Source organism: Emydura macquarii, unplaced genomic scaffold (assembly GCF_026122565.2).
Source record: "Emydura macquarii macquarii isolate MOO-44397 ecotype Brisbane River unplaced genomic scaffold, CSIRO-AGI_Emac_v2 contig_1644, whole genome shotgun sequence".
NCBI classification, from domain to species: Eukaryota; Metazoa; Chordata; order Testudines; family Chelidae; genus Emydura; species Emydura macquarii.
Window position 1 is genome coordinate 22,634,385 of NW_027131781.1, and position 16,977 is coordinate 22,651,361.

Genomic DNA, 16,977 nt, shown 5'->3' on the forward strand with positions numbered 1-16,977 from the left:
GATGATGCTCAGGATTAAATTCAAATACAAAGCATTATATGAAAACCCAATTAATCAAGAAATAACACATGATAACTATATGTTAAAAACAAGGCATCTTAAAGTTCACTTTTAGAGTTAAAATTACAACAGAAACACATTGTTTAATTATGATGTTGATAACAACACCTATTAAGGAAACAACAAGGTGCAAGAAAACAGCTGTTACTTCCACAGTTAATGGGTCATTTACAAAATATATGCATCAAGAACAGTTAGAGCACGATATTTCATGCATATTTGTATCCCTTTGTAGATTATATTAAGGAAAAGGCTATAAAATATGAGGAAAATGGTAAATGAAGGGATATATTCTGGGTACCTGGAATAACACTTAGTGCTGCCTCAACACTTTTCCGTCTATTGGCTACAGTTGTAGCAACACATCGATAATTCCCAGCATCTCTCTTTTCAACACTATAGATCTGCAAAACTCCCGTTGGTAGAGCAGTTATCCTGCCAGGAAAACAAAATATATTTTATTTATGAGTATTCTGTTTATTGTGGAAGAGAATACAGAGCACAATTCACTGATTTGATTCACGGAGAGCAATCATCAGATCACTCTAGGAACGGCTGGCAGGAACCTCACAAAAATATTCTAAATGCATGACTCACCTCTCGGTATTCCTTACTTTCAATAATCTAGGAGGGAAATCCGCTCCATGCCTCCACTGATGAAAGCATAGGAATTTACCTGTAAACGTTGTTCTCCACCCTCAGATACCAAAACCCTCGTTATTCAGCCTACTACTCTCAGATTGGTGGGTTTTAGGATTCATGATCAAATATTTAAAAAAAAAGTTGATTTGTTTTCAGCGGTAATTTCCAGTTCAAGTGCATATCTGGTAGCTAGAGAAATACACTCCGTGCTGCCTGTAATTGTATCTATGCTTCCTACTCTTCTCCCTTTTCTCTCTCTGTTGCAGCCTGGGAAAAGTGAACACACTCTACACAAAGTTAGTTGGTGAAATAAAGTTTGCAGTGGGGGGCACAGCATATTTAAGGGGGGATGCTGCAAAGAAAGGGGTAAGGGGACAGAGGAAAATGCAGCAGGGAGCATGCTGTGAGATAAGTGATGATCAGGTCAAAGTACAAACTCTACTGAGCAGGAATTTCATAGTATTAAGTGTTCCAACCCAATTTACTCAGATACCATAATCGGTAATCCTCTATCACACTTATAGGGAAAAGCTCTCTCACTAGCAAATCTCACACATACCACCAGTGAAAAATTCCTCCAGTTCAAATTGGCCCAGCAGCCAAAATCCCACTGCACAGCATGACTACACTTCACCCTTTTACTTTACTCATGGCCCTAGGCCAGTGATTGCTCAACTCTTTCATTCTACAGACAGTAGTGCCTGCCTTGCGCTAATCTCCTACTACTTTGTTCTCAAAATGTTCCATTTGCAGACCCGCACCTGGAATGCCTCAGAGAACTAGGTCCATGCCCATAGTATGAGATTCTCTGTCCTGGGCAACACTGGAGAGGGCCAGGGAGGAAGGTTTCTGACCATTTCTTGTCAGTATTGCCCTATGTTGTGCATAAATCCTGTACTCACATAGCACTTGCCCCACATCATATAGCGCACACAATGATGTCAGAGGGCAAATATTAACCTGTATTATTTAAATTAATTCTACAGCCCAGAAACCTATTTGTTTTCTTAAAAGAAGCTGAATTATGAAAGTGAAAGAGAAATGTAGGAGTATGGGGTGGTTGCTGGGACAATAGCAACTGTGTGTTCCCTTGAAAAGGCAAAAATCCTTTCCTTTCTTTATTTAAACAAATTCTCTGGAAGTTTACACAGCTTCTGGGGATTACTACAAAGGAAGTTAATTCTTGTAACTCCTTTACATTTGCTTTTACTTCCCCATTCCCTCTCAGCATTAATAAAAGTTAGTAAAGTACAGAATGCACATAATATTGATATTTTGGACTGTAGTAACTTGACATTGAGAATTATTTGCTCCGTTATTTGATGAAATACATAACTACGTTTGGATAGTAATACCAGTGGGGGCTGCAATGGACAAATTCTGTAATAAATAAGCTTACATCTATGTTAGAAAGATTTAAAGGGGCCCTGTCAACTTCATTAATTGAGAAAAAAGTCCAGTAAGTAATAGTATCTTGAAACTTCAAAAAACAAAACAATCCTTAAAAATAAACATAGATGGGCTTTCTATTCCTTTGTTGATGTCTTTTGAGTGAGAAAATGATTAAATAAGGCCTCAGTTCTGCTGACGCTTATACCTGTGAGTAACTTTGTGGAAATAGTAGTCTCATTGACTTCAGTGGGATCACTCTCACACACAAAAGTTACTCACAGGAGTAAGTGCTGCCAGGATTTTAGTCTGAAAATTAATTACTTTGGACTGCAGTCCTAATGTCTATGTCAAATATATATTATTCTGGCTGTTAATGATTCTGAGATGTTCACATGTGACGTATAGTGCACTTAATACTTCTTTATAAATAATGGCATTGAAAGTGTTAAGATTCTTCGTTCATACTGTGGTTTTAAGAATGACACAGACTCAGAATGATCACAGAATAAATATCATTCCAAAATGCAAAAATCTACATACCTGTCCAAGGCTAGAGGTAAAGTTGTTCGATTCACTTCCCATGTGATGATGGCAGGAGGGTTTGCTGTTATTTTACAAGCGAACCGAGCCACTCCACCTTCTTGGACCTCAACTGAAAGTGGTTGGACTTCAAATGCAGAAATGGCTAAAAACAAAGAATGAAGCATTAAAAAGGCTGAAGAAAAATAAGTTAGAAACAAAGAAACCATACCAGAATCCAGAAAAGACACCTGTAGGATTTTACAAATTTGTTTTGATGGGAAAATAAAGAATAATGTATTGGAAAGGATAGTGAAGAGATAATAGTACTTTCATCTCAACAGTCTGGAGTACATTATCTGTGGTGTAAGTAGCCAGTGACACACTGGACTTTCCAGTACAAAGTTTCACATGTTTATAGTTTAAGGGAGTTATAACAAAAATGAAACACTTTACATGGGAGATCAACAAACACATTCCATTTAACTGTTTGATTACCTTGCTCAGGAAACAAAGGGCAGGGGGAATAGGAAAACAAAGCCTCTAATCAATTGTTCTATCAGACAAAGAACAAAATTATCTCAATGGCAAAATTTCACCAAGTAAATTGTTCCCTGCTGTTTTTCGTTATTTCACTTATTCTTTGCGTAATACACTGCGTGGCTCAAGAAATTCATATTCAGTCAAAACACTTAAAAATCAGAAGGAGAAAGAAAATGAGAGAGGAAAAACTGCAAAATGAAATAATCAAAGACTATGTCTAAACCATCATCTACTGACAACAATGGTAACAATGTTAAGATTCATAGATTCCAAGGGCAGTCCTCCTCTGTAACACAAGCCAGAGAAGTTCCTCAGAATAATTCCTAGAGCATATCTTTTAGAAACACATCCAATCTTGATTTAAAAGTGGTCAGCAATGGAGAATCCACCACATCTCTTGGTAAACTGTTCCAATGTTCCCTCATTGTTAAAAATTTACACCTTATTTCCAGTCTGAATTTGTCTACCTTCAACTTCCAGTCACTGGACTGTATGAAAGAGAAAGCTCTGCTAGATTGAAGAAACTATTATTAAATATTTGTTCCCCATGTAGATACTTATAAAATGTAACAAAGTCACCCATTACCCTTCTCTTTGGTAAGCTAAATAGATTGAGCTCCTTGAGTCTATCACTATAAGGAATCTTTTAATAATTCTTGTGGCTTTTCTCTGAACATTCTCCAATTTATCGACATCCTTCTTGAACTGTGGACACCAGAACTGGATCTAGTATTCCAACAGTGTCAAATACAGAGGTAAAAAACTCTCTACTCCTACTTGAGATTCCCATTTCTGCACCCCACAATTGCATTAGCCTTTTTGGCCACAACACGACACTGGGAGCTTATGTTCTGCTGATTATCCACCACAACCCCTAAAATCTTTTTCAGAGTCACTGCTTCCCAGGATAGAATTGCCCTTCATGCAAGCATGGACTACGATCAATATTCCTAGATGTAGTTACTTGCATGCATATTGTTCTTTTGTGCCCATTTTACCAAGAGATCCAGATTGCTCTGAATCAGTGGCCTATCTTCTTCATTATTTACCAAGATCCATGACAAAAGTTTGCAGTCACAATAACTCCTCTCTCTAGGAAACCCATACACAAAAACAAGTAACATCTTGCTTTTACTGAATATAGACGTTCATATTCACAGAAAATAGAAGACTAAGCACTAGTCAGTTATAACACTACCTACAAACATACAGGTTTGTCCACCTAAATCAGCACTTTCTGGATCTGACTTGCTTTGAATCTTTACTAATGCTTATGTAGTGCAATTCTATCACAGAGCAGATAATATGACAAAGGCATGCAATCTTGCCTCTTCTCTTTCGCACCTCAGTAGTGGTAGTACACACAATATGTGGGTAACATTCTGCTGGCATTCTATGAAAAACTCTTAACTGAAGATTTTCAAATGGAAAATGTAGATTATTTGCACTCTAGGTATCACTGGTCTGTGTATTGAAGGCACAATGTTGTAACAAACAACTAAACGAATTCACCCTAGCAACAGAACAAAGTTATATAGATTAAATAACATTAAAGACATGACACAAATCAACAAAATGCAAGGAAAATTTAAGATAAATCTCATAATCCATGTTTACTTATGAGTTAATTCATGCAATTGATGGGGTGGGAATGACCTGATGAAACAAGAGAGTAGGACAATCCTACAGTCCCTTTGCTGATAGAACGCACATTGACTTCAAAGGATGTTTGGGTCTACACAAAAACTGCAGGATTATGCCCACAATTTCCTGTTGTTTGTGATGTTATTTGAGAGGATAATGTTAGGCAATTGATATTTAAGTTTTGTTAAAAGTTGTACAATTCACTTGCTTCTAGTTTTAAAAAGGAAATATTTACATAGCTTTTTAAAATGCCAGTGACAATAATATATTATATTCCCATGAAACCCATATATTGCAACTGGTGAAAGAGAATTAGAAATGACACCCGCAAGAAACACAAGTGAAACTGAGGAAAAGGAAGGAAAGTGATATGCAAAAAATAAAATCGCATAAATGATAAACCATTAACAGATTTACCAAGATTTTTTATTTAAATAATCTAAGGTATAGTTCAGTTACAAAGACAAACTTTTTTAAAGTATGTTTTTTTCCTCTGAGTGAATCTTTTAAAACAAAGCTATCTCCCTGTAAATGGAGTCTTAGGGATTCTAGATATCATGGTTATACAAAAAGCTGCACAACATTTTCATAATAGTTTCCTTTTATTAATGTTACAAGGTTGGATCCCAGTTTATAAAATGTTCTTCATCATAGCTCTATACCTGCTCCTTCTACACCTTGCTTCTTTACGCAAATCTCTGATTTCTTCCTAAATCTTGACTTATTTGTGTAAAATCAGTTTTTACAAGTCTATTGTGATCTTTTGACCCTTTTGTAACGTCCTTGTTTTCATGGCACGCGCTGATACCAACTCTGAATCCAAGAGCAATTCATTAAAGCAATGCTGTTAAGAGTCCAGAGTTCTATAAAATGGATAAGAAACAAATTCTCAAGAGATATGCATTATTTTTTAAAACAACCCTGCAAAATGCAATAAATGTGAATGCCTTTTTATTTGCGATTTCTTCCTCTTCTTTAGTCTAATTATTTTGTTCCCAGATTTAGAAAAGAAAAACTAACATTACTCCAAGAAACTGATGCTACCGCCATTAACTTGTAAAATATAGTATCCAGCATACATAGCAAAGGTGAACTAGTTACTAACTGTACTCAGTTTTACAAATTCCAGTAATTTATTTGCTGAGAACTCGTGTTTGTATAGCTTCTTTGGAATATGTATATATGTGATGTCATACACATTTCCACAAATTCACATTATAATTGTCACCAATACATAGGGAGATTGAGAGCCCAATTCTGCAAGATACTGATCACCGTCATTTTTCACTGAGATAGGTAACTGGAAGTTTAGTACCTTGCAAAAAACAGGCCCGAGAAAAGCGAGACCACAAGATGTCATGCACCGAGGCAATGTTCTAATATAACTGTTGACGATTACCACAAAAAATGTGGATCGAGGTTTCTTGCACATATACAAAGTGATTGCACAATTGGTTGAAAGGACATACCCAAAGAATAGTTATCAATGGTCTGCTATTAAACTGGGAGGGCATACCTAGGGGGTCCCAAAAGGTTCAGTCCTGGGTCTGGTACTATTCAATACTGTCATTAATGTCTTGGATAATGGAGTAGAGAGTGTGCTTATAAAATCTGTGCTTAACACCAAGCTGGAAGGGGTTGCAAGGACAGGAGTAGAATTCAAAAAAATCTTCACACACTCAAGAATTGGTCTGAATTCAACACGATAAAATTCAACAAAGACAAGTGCAAGTACTTCACTTAGGAGGAAAAAAATCAAATGCACAACTACAAAATGGGAAATAACTGGCTAAATGGTAGTACTCCTGAAAAGGATATGGGGGTTACAAATTGAATACGAGTCAGCAATGTGATACAGTTGCAAAAAAAGTCTTATGTCATTCTGGGGAGTATTAACAGGAGTGTTGTATGTAAGACATGACCGGTAATTGTCCTCTTCTAGTTGGCACCGGTGAGGCCTCAGCTGGACTACTGTGTCCAATTCTGGTGCCACATTTTGGAAAAGATGCGGACAAATTGGGAGAGAGTCCATAGAAGAGAAAGAAAATTATAAAAGGTTTAGAAAACCTGACTTATGAGGAAAGGTTAAAAAAGTGGGCATGTTTAGTCTTAAGAAACCTAGACTGAGGGGGGAACCTGATAACAGTCTTCAAATATGTTAAAGGCTGTTCCAAAGAGGACTGTGACCAATTCTTTTCCATATCCTTGTGCTGCTTTCCATGAAGCAATGGGTTTAATTTGCAGCAAGGGAGGTTAGATATTATGAAAAACATTCTAACTATAGGGGTAATTAAGCTCTGGAATAGGCTTTCACAGGAAGCTGTGGAATCCCCATCATTGGAGGTTTTGAAGAAAAGGTTAGACAAACACCTCCCAGGTCTTGCCTCGGCACAGGGAGCTGGACTTGATGACTTCTTGAGGTCCCTACCAGCCCTACGATCCATGATTCTATGATTGTATATTGAGAAGTTTTTTATCCTTGTGTCAGAATTTGTTAAAATACAAGTATGGGTTTTTCCAGATAACACATAGGTTATATTGTAGAAGAAGCAGATGAAGCTTTCAACCATTAATGGTGGAATAGATGAAATTCTAACAAGTATTTAAAAAGTTAAACTCAAAGTAATAATTTTGAATCTAGGAGGAAACATTTACCCTAACAGCAAGTTGAGTCTCTCTAAGCTACTTTTCATCATGTACAAAGTATCCACAAAGGCTGGGGACAGGTCAGCAAGCATCCTGCATGCTCCATTCCATTGAGTGATTTTCTGGAATTAGCACCTCCTTGAGGGAAAGAAGAAATTCCCACAGCCTGCATACTTGCTATTGTTAAGACCCTCTGGTTTTAGCATGTAGACTACCTAACACCAGTCAAGGCTGGACTGCATTATATAACACAGGAACAAAGGGAATGGTACAATAAAAACCAGGAACCTGAATTAGTCTCTAAACTGAAATTGCAATGCAGACTCAGATTTCTTTTAACCATGCTGTAAACAGATATTATACAATTTCCCAACAACGTATGTGAACCTCTTAAACATTTTTCAACAGATAATATCTGCTCAGACGGATGAACCCCTCCAGTGGAAAGAATGAGAGTGCATAAAACCAGTTGGAGAGCTTCTTTGTTGAATGTAGTTAATGGTAGAGTATTGAGAATTACATGACAATTTTAATGAAAACAAGATTCCATTTTTTTATTCTTAAGGGAAAAGGCTTAAGTAGGAAAAATGAGTTCAAGGCTTGAGAAATGCCACACCTATCTCCTACGTCCCTTGGGGTACAGTTAGTACACAACAAATAGGCTAGGTGCTTTTGATATCATTTCCTCTAAAACACTCCTGGTATAATGAGTTGGATTTTACAAAAACTAAATATTCAGGAAATCCAAATATTTTTACAATCTACTTAGCTGAATTTAGCAAAAAGCAGCTCATATGCATAGCTGACTGAAGGACCTTCCTTAATGGAACTGGAAGAATACCAATTTACTGAAATAAGGAAGTTGAATCCCGAGCAATGAATTCTACAGATGTATCATTTTAAGCTTGAGAACTACCCCACAGAACCACTTTCATGTGGTTATACTGTGTTTTAGCACAAAGGCCTCAATCTTCCAAACATTTACGCACGTTCTTATCTTTAAGAATACAGGAAGTCCCATTGACTTCAATGAGCCTGCTTGCATGTTAGTGTCTGCAGGATTGAGGCCTAAAATTAATTATGAAAGGAATCCTGCCATAGGTGTAATGCTCTGGTAAACTGACTATATGGGGGTATATTTTCAAAAACGCCTAAAGGATTAAGAAGCACAAATCCCACTGATTTTCAATGGGATTTATGTTCCTAAATCTTTTAGGTGCTTTTGAAAGTTTCCCCATTATTTATCTGAAATCGTGAAATGATTTCTATGTTATGACACTTTCTTCCCAAAATCAAGATACAGAGTTTTAATCTCTTTTGCTTAATCAAAGTGGGAGATACAAAATATCTGGTTAATATTTACCCTTAATTTAAAAGAAAAAAAAGAGAAGACTAGGTTACTAAAAAGTAACAGAGTCCAACATCTGTCAAAAGCCTTAACAAATATTAATTAACTGACCCACCATTTGTCAAAAGCTAAAAATTTACTGATCAGTAAAGATAATGCATGCTTGTATTGAACGATATCTTTGTACTGTATTACTTGTAGAACAAGTTCAAACTAACTGGTAGCCAAAGCCATGGGGGTAAAGGGTAAAGTTTAAATAACAAACAGCCTTTCAAGTCAAAAATCATGCCCAGACTCTGTCATGGTAGATCTGTCCCTGCAGTGACAGCCTGGAACGCTGCCAAAAATTTCAGTGATTCCCTCGCAGCTCAATAATAAGCTATATGATAGATTTCATCTCCAGGACATCAACCCTTCAATCAACATGTTAATCCACTTTGTGGTTTACAAATCAAAATAGTCTAAAACACAGTTTTTACTTCCTAGAACTGTCAGACTTTATTACTGCCCCATTCAAGGAGAGCCAGGGCTTCCAGACTGCAAGCTCTACGTACAGCTGGGCACAGGAAGCTGCAATTCACCACAGAGTAGAGCCAAGACATAACTGTGCTCCTCTGATCAGAGCATCAGGGAATGGGGCATAGGGCCAAACAATCCTGCACAGATGGCAACACCTAGGTGATTGATTGCTACCCAAAACAAAACATCTTGCTGCTATGCTTCCTAGAGATCCCTCAACCTGTCAGATGTAAGCTTCACGTCACCAGGGTTTCCCTGATCCGGTATTTAATGGAAATTACAGAGTTTTCTAGTTGCTTCACAGTAAGTGTAACCCCTCGAAACAGGGTCATACTCAATGAGAGTCCTTGTAAATTGGCCTAGAGGAAAAATGAGAAAAAAAGGCACCATCCCCCCTTTTCCTAGAGGGAGACATGAAGGAGACATTCTCTGCACTTTTATATTTAGAGATGGGCATGATCCACAAAGTCTGGACCTAAATCCAAACTTCCTCAAACTTTGCAGTCAGGTGTGTGTTCACATCTGGGGTTTTGGGTCAGGCCAAGTTCTAGCTGAATAATAATGGCAATATTTAAATAAGGAAGTCAAACTCTGTCTGCATAAGACATCTAGGGCCGCAGACATTTGTTTGATATCTACACATATCTTCCCCCTCCAATTTAGGCCCTTAGTGGTTTCAAACTGTGTGCTGGTCTGAGATACATCTCACACAATGCTGCATGGTAAAGTAATTGAATTGTTTGTAATACACCAGTGAGGATATGCTTGTCCTGAAGAGAGATCCTTGTTTGCTAGCCATGACTAGCATGGTTTCTTATACCTTCTCTTGCAAACATTTAAGACAAACCTTAACTAAGCTCTGATTAAGCCACAATTTAAAAGACAGATAAATTAGGAGGAGTTCAAAGGTGGAGCAACAAAAATAAGAGGTTTAGAAAAATCAGACCTATGAGGAAAAGGATTAAAAGGATTGGGAATTATTAGTCTAGCAAAAAGGAAACTGTAGGCAGACATATCTTACAAATACATAAAGAGAGATATTACAAAGGACAGAGACCAATTATTCTCATTAATCAGTGAGGACAGAACAAGTAGTAATGGGTTTTGGCTGCAGCAGGGAAATTTTGATTAACTTCTGAAGGGATTTTGATTAACTTCTGAAGGGAAACTTTATAGCCATAAGAACCATTAGGCCATGGAACAAACTAGACTTGATATCTATCAGAGAGCATTTAAGCATCATACAATTGATCCTGCCAGGAACTCAGGGAGTAGATGACACACTAGAGATTCCTTCCCAATGCAAATTATTCTCTCTCCAAAAGATCTCCAGAATCTGACTACTAGGCTTTTCAAACATATCAGGGCACATAAGCTTCCATTGCTATGTTACCGTATGATGAGTCTTTGCATAACTGGCCTTCCCTTCCTTCACCTCTGCCTTTTCTTTTATGCTATTCTTCGCTGTCTGAAGTCTTATCAATGTAATAAGCTGTGCACCAACAAACCCTAAAACCTATTTAGATAAGATATTGTGGATAGCTTATAAATGAAAGGATATCTAAGTCAGAAACAAAGAGTAAGAGAAGCAGCACTAAGTGGAATATGCAAATATCAGTGGATGCAGTTCAGAAAAACAAGTTAGGAAGTGTAACACTGCCAAAATAACCAGGAGCTATAGCTTAGAATCCTCATTTAGATACTTTTTCCCCTCTGCAATGGTGGTGTGTTTACTTCAGAACAAAGGGGTAGTTTTATGGGTGTTCTGCTATATCTGTATTCTTTTCAAAGCACAGAAAATCAATGTACTTTATCTGTTACTTGAGATAAAAAGCAACAAGATGATAGAAATCTTTAGACCATTTAACTAAAAAGATGGGGGAGGGGGAGAACCACCATTACTTGTAGGAAAGAGAGCGGCACAGATTCCCCCTTTGCTGTCTTGGTAACTTTTCAATTATATCAGAAAAAAGAATGATATCCTTGTTGCATTTCAAAGTAATGGATAAGGTTTTAGGAATCTACCTACTTATTTAAAAACATAGCTGAATTCAAGATAACAAATTTATTTTACAGATGTCTGAACTGCATGACCCTAAACCTCTCAATCATTTCAGAGAAGAGAAAACTGACTAAATCAATATACCAGCAGTAAAAACAGCTGTGCTTTTCTGGAAAGCTGATAACTGTGTAGAAGCAACAACAAAAAAGATGCAAAGAAAAAAGATGGTTTCAAATTAAATGTTGTTTCCTTTAAATCATAAAGCAGTTTAGAACCAAGTCAGTGGATTCTGTTCCTGTAGATAATTCATGGTGTTTATAAAAGACTCCAGCATATAAATATCCTAGTCCCCAGCTGACTTTCCATGCAAGAAAAATTTCTCCAGGAGACTGCAAACACTTTTCAAGAATGATTTCCAGGATGTTGGCAGATGACAGCTTCTAGAAGCATTTAAAGTTCCATCTTTCCAGTAAGCTGCTGTGGTCTCTTCCCTTACACATGAACTAACTCAGCAGAACACAAACCGTAAGTGTGATCTAACAGAATGCATGGTACCCAAAGGGCTAGAGATGTATTCCACTCAGTTTTCTGAACAACACTGCATCAGCCTGACTTCAACCAGAATTTATGTTATATGTAGGGGACATACAGACCCCTTTTGCTTTGGTATTTGAAGCTAATACAATAATCCCTCAAATCAAGTCTGCAAGGTCCTCTTGGGAGGTACTGAGTACCTTCAACTTCCACTGAAGTTAATGTGAGTGGATGGGGTTCAATCCCCTCAGGCCCTTAGCAAAAAATAAACACTAAGGGTAAAATGACATTACAGGCCAATAAAAACTCACACCCAAACCTTGCTTTATGTTTTAACATGAATCTCAAAACAATTTAAAATTCATAAACTAGGGAGTTGGAAAGTTTCTTCCTTTCTCCCCCCGCCCCCATTTATTATCTTTTCTTTTCTGTAGTAGTCCATTCATACTTTGCTTTGTGGCTATATTTATTATTCAATGGAACTCTGAAAATAAAGTGGATGATAATTGGTGAAGGGCGTTAATAAGCTTGTTTTTTCCCTCTGGGGTCCTGTTCACAACTGGTTTTGTTCAGAAATCAAATACATTTGATGATTTTACTATAGTCCCTTGTGGACTTTTGCCTGAAACACAGAACCTCAATTCATCACAACTGGCAGTGTCTACTCAACAGAAGTCGAGAACCAAATTTCTAGAGTAGCTGCAGTACTGGGGGACAGTACAGAGATGCACCAATGCTTACGTGGAGTAAACTTTCAAAGTGTCTGCCAGCTCCCTCTCATTGAACGTTCTGCCTCTCTCTTTTAAAGCAGTAAGAAAAAATAAATAAACCCAGGCAAAGTTTGTGGATGTATTAGCTAGCAGACTCCTGTTTTGATTAATTAATTAGGCCACTAGAATAAAAAAAACACGTTTGCAGGTAAAGTCAACATGATATATAATCTGGAAGCCAACCTGGAAATGAGGTAGATGGTATATATATTTCTACCACAATGCACTGCAATGTGGAGGCAGCACTCTAGCTTCAGTGAAAGTAGCAGCACATCATATTGTTCTCTAGTGATTTACTCTGGCTGAGTGAAAGGGTAGCAGAGGCAGTGTCACACTCAAGCAGGAGCATCACTGAGTTGCCCTTATATAATGAAGAGCTACCACGACACCATGACCCTTTCAGAAGAAAACTACTTGGCACACTCTACATCAAGCTGAATATGACCTACACAATCTGAAGCATGCCAAGAACATGGAGGTTTTATGAGGCAATCATGATGGAGATTACCTGATGGACACTCTCTCTCTAAGTCCAAGGGGAGATACATATTATGATCTATTGAACGTGGGCACAGGATGCTTTCTCTGCAATGCAACCTAACACACGTATCAAAATCTAGGCTCAACACATTTGGCTCTCTGGGTTTTTCTGACTAACTTGTAGATTCTTCCAAAGCAGTTTCTGAAGTCTGGGCCTTTTGTAGCTGAACTCACTCAAGCAGACACATGCAAAGACTTTCCTTCTTTCAGATGGTCCTTCTTTCTCTGCATAGCTATTAAGAGAGCTTGTCTTACTACTGGAGACACACAGTTATGAGCTGCTAAGCTCCTTCTATAAAAGGAAGTGACATCACCCTAAAAAATTCCTCTTTTAGATTGTCTCTACCCACTAGCAGGGAGGAAGCAGGTCAGTGTGCCCAGACTGCCCCTAGATAAAAGAACAAATAGTAAAAGATAAATCAAAAACAAAAAAAGTATAACTTACCTGTAGAAATTGAGCAATGTCTTAGTTAATTAAAAGCATGGCTCTCTGTAAACCAGCAGCTATTTTAATTTATGCCAGATTATACACTACCACAACAAAAACTTCTTGATAAAAAAATTAATAAAATGAAATTCTGTTCACAGATTAAATTTTCATTTCCTATATTCTTGCTTCTTCATTGAAATATTTGATATCAGGTATTTTGCAAAGGATAAAATATGTTACACTGGGATTTCTGGTACTTGAATAAATAAGTGTAGGCACCCTATACTTCAGGGGCCTTGGAACTTGATTGGGAGTTTACAGTTGGGAAGATCCTGGGAGACTACAACTCCCATGATGCCTTGGGGAAAAAGGAGAGAGACTCTTCTCCTTCCAGAGAGACAGGGTATAGCATGTGGGGGACTCCATTTTGGTGCTAGGGTGGAGTGCAGCCAAGGCTGGAAGCTGCTGGCTGACTGCTGCTGCCTACTGACTGCTGCTGGGTTCCCAAAGCTGCGGCTGAGAGCCTGCTCGAGCAGGGAGCTTCGGCGGTTGGTGGCATTGCCCAAGCCAGGGCAGGGACTGAGCCTGGAGCTGCCTGAGGTGGGCCTGCAGTGAAGGTAGTGTGAGTGCCCCCCCCTGTTGTTTGGGGCAGGGCATGTAAGGGAAGGGGCACTGCAAAGAGACTTTGACTGAGCCTGAGAAGAGGCAGAGAGAGAGAGAGTCCCTTCAAGCAGGGCCAGGACTGCAGACAGTCGGTTGGGCCAGCTCCACACCTCCAGCATGACAAGTGGGCTGAACTGGTGCACTGAACGCAGAGAGTGCTGTCTTCTTCAGATCTTCAAGCGCGCCCACGCAAGCAAGGGGTTAGGGCTCTGAACTCTTGGGGAGTGCACACTCTGCAGGTGGGGTAAACAGTGGCAGTGTAAATGCAAGTTTAGACAAGTTTCATTTGTTTTCATACTATTTTTATTAATTGATTTATTCAACTGCCCTATGGATTTAATATAATAGTGATGTTTAATTTCAGTCTGTTATGCCATATTTCTTTAATTTGTTAAGTAAAGTTGTGTTAATTCTAATTTAAGTATATTGGATGTTTAGTTTGCATAATTGCAATTGTTAAGTTAGACCTATGTCTCAGATGATTATTATTATTATCAGACTAGGTTTTGTCCTGGAAGCTCCCAAGACCCGCTATTAAGCGTGTGCAGGGGCCAGCCAGGTGGAGGCACCGCCAAGTTTAAATTCCTTTAAAAGTAACGGGACTGCAGCAGGGGGGTGGATAGAGGATTCCCACCTATCCTACATCACCGCTGGGATACTCAGGATCTCCTTTGTTAACAACCTTAGGCGCCCTTGCACACAGGTGAGTGTTGCCGGCTCCCAAGTAACCCAGAAATAGAAGGGGGTTACATAAGCATGCTCATTTTCTATTTATGTTAGACTTACATCTATGAGAGGCTATATGTCTAAAAGAGATTAGTGATAAAAATACACATTAGTTAGAAAAAACTACTCATGTTGTTCAGCTGTCTGTTGAGTCACATGCCAAGAAGTTCTTGCTACTCCTGCTGAATAGTGAAATATATATTTTTCTAGTTTTTCACTATTTCTGGTATTACTGAGTATAGTGGTGGACATGGACATCACACTGAGACGACACTAAGAGCCCAATCGTAAAAAAGACCGAGAACTCTTTTGAGATCCTAAGCACTTTCAATTGGCATTTAGCACCTCATAGGATCAGATTCTTATTCTGTGATGCCAGGAGGTTAAACGTGATTATAAAATGTACTTAATTTCCTTGCAGGTCAATATTTTCCAAACACATCAGTGTAACAGGCCACTGCAGATTAACTCATCTAATTTCTCAAAGTGTTATTCCAAAAAGTCATCGATGGCAAAACAAAAACAAGGAGAGGAGTATTTATTGCCTTCCTGAATAAATTTTGTGAATTTCCCCCAATTCATTTACTGATAATTACTATCAGCAGAAACGGATATATTGGTTTAAATATAGGGACATTTCAAACACTGATCTCATTCAATCTATATTCTGCTTTCTGCTCACTTGCATCTTTGGAAACGTTCTTGAAGTGCACAGAAGAGGAGCGTAACAATTGATAAGCCTGTTCTAACTACTTGATCATACTATATATTGTATACCATGTGATTGAGATGAATAGGAAGAAAACACGTTCATTTCAATAGAGCAGGAAATTATATATTCATCCTTACTTACACACAAAAGACAGTCTAGTTTTCAGGTTGAGTTTCTAATGAGTATCCTCAGTTTTAATACTCATTTGCTCTTCAGATTAAATTGAATCCAAATCCACTTCCAACCCTGGGAAAGCAGGGTTCTCTGTACTTTCAGCTCTCTCTTCTCTCTATGTGATTATGTTTCGTTCTTATTTATGCGCACGCAAATTTTGTATTTTTCTGTTTGCCTTTAACATCTGCCATCTCTGTATGTTAATAACCCAGTTACCAAGATTTTAACTCAATGGAAAAGAGAGAGTATGGGGCTGAGGTAAGATGATGATGACAAGCTAGTCTGCAGTTAGGGAGCTCTGCGGACAACTTTATTTTTCATGATAAAGAAGTCACTATCTGACACTATATCCATAGCCTTAAACAAACCTCAGAGAAATTGTTGCTGCATTGCTGATGCTGTTGAAATTTGGAAGGCACTTCAAAAGACATTGAAGAAAGAAATACCTCACCAGAAAGTTAAACTGCAGGCAATAAAGAAGCGACTGAATCAAGCACTAACTATCTCATTTTCTTGCGAACATTCTTGACCCCAGATATAAAGGTAGATGCCTAACTTCTGAAGAAGATGCTGCTGCCATGACATGGGCATCTCTAAATCACTCCTCAGTTATGCCAGTCATAATAAATTTCAGAACCATTTAAACAGTACATGTTTACTGATGATGTTTTGAACAAAGTCACTCCCCTGAATTGGTGGAAATCATTAGCCAGGCACCTTGAAACAGAGTTCCTTCAGTTGCTAAGCCAACTTTTCACAGCAGTAGCTTCCTCTGCAGGCACAGAGGGAATATTTTAATGGTTTGGTATTATTCACTCAAAGCTAAGAAATCAACTGGGAGTTGAAAAAGCAGGAAAACTCGTATTTCTGTTTCAGTCTATGAATAAAAATGACAGTGGGAGTGGGGAAGATGAGAGCTAGTTGTAGAAGTTTTAAAGACAGCATACGTTTAGTGTTGTGATTGTCATGCTGGCTGGATTGGTGGCGGGAGACATTTAGTATATTTTTTGACATCAGTGTGTCAAAATCATAATTCATGTGAGATATGCCATGTCAGGTACTGTTAGAAAGGCTATAATGTGCTAAGTAAGATGATGTTTATGTTCATGTGTT

General features: G+C 38.1%; 1 protein-coding gene across 1 annotated transcript in view; it reads right to left on the bottom strand.

Moving 5' to 3' along the window:
• Window positions 1–16,977, bottom strand: part of PRTG (protogenin) — a 117,130-nt gene that overhangs the window by 62,972 nt on the left and 37,181 nt on the right. Inside the window, exons 3-4 of the mRNA XM_067556134.1 lie at window positions 2,635–2,779; window positions 362–495 (exon numbers count right to left, since the gene is read on the bottom strand). Of these exons, the coding sequence (XP_067412235.1) occupies window positions 362–495; window positions 2,635–2,779 (279 nt within the window). The remainder of the gene's footprint in view (window positions 1–361; window positions 496–2,634; window positions 2,780–16,977) is intronic.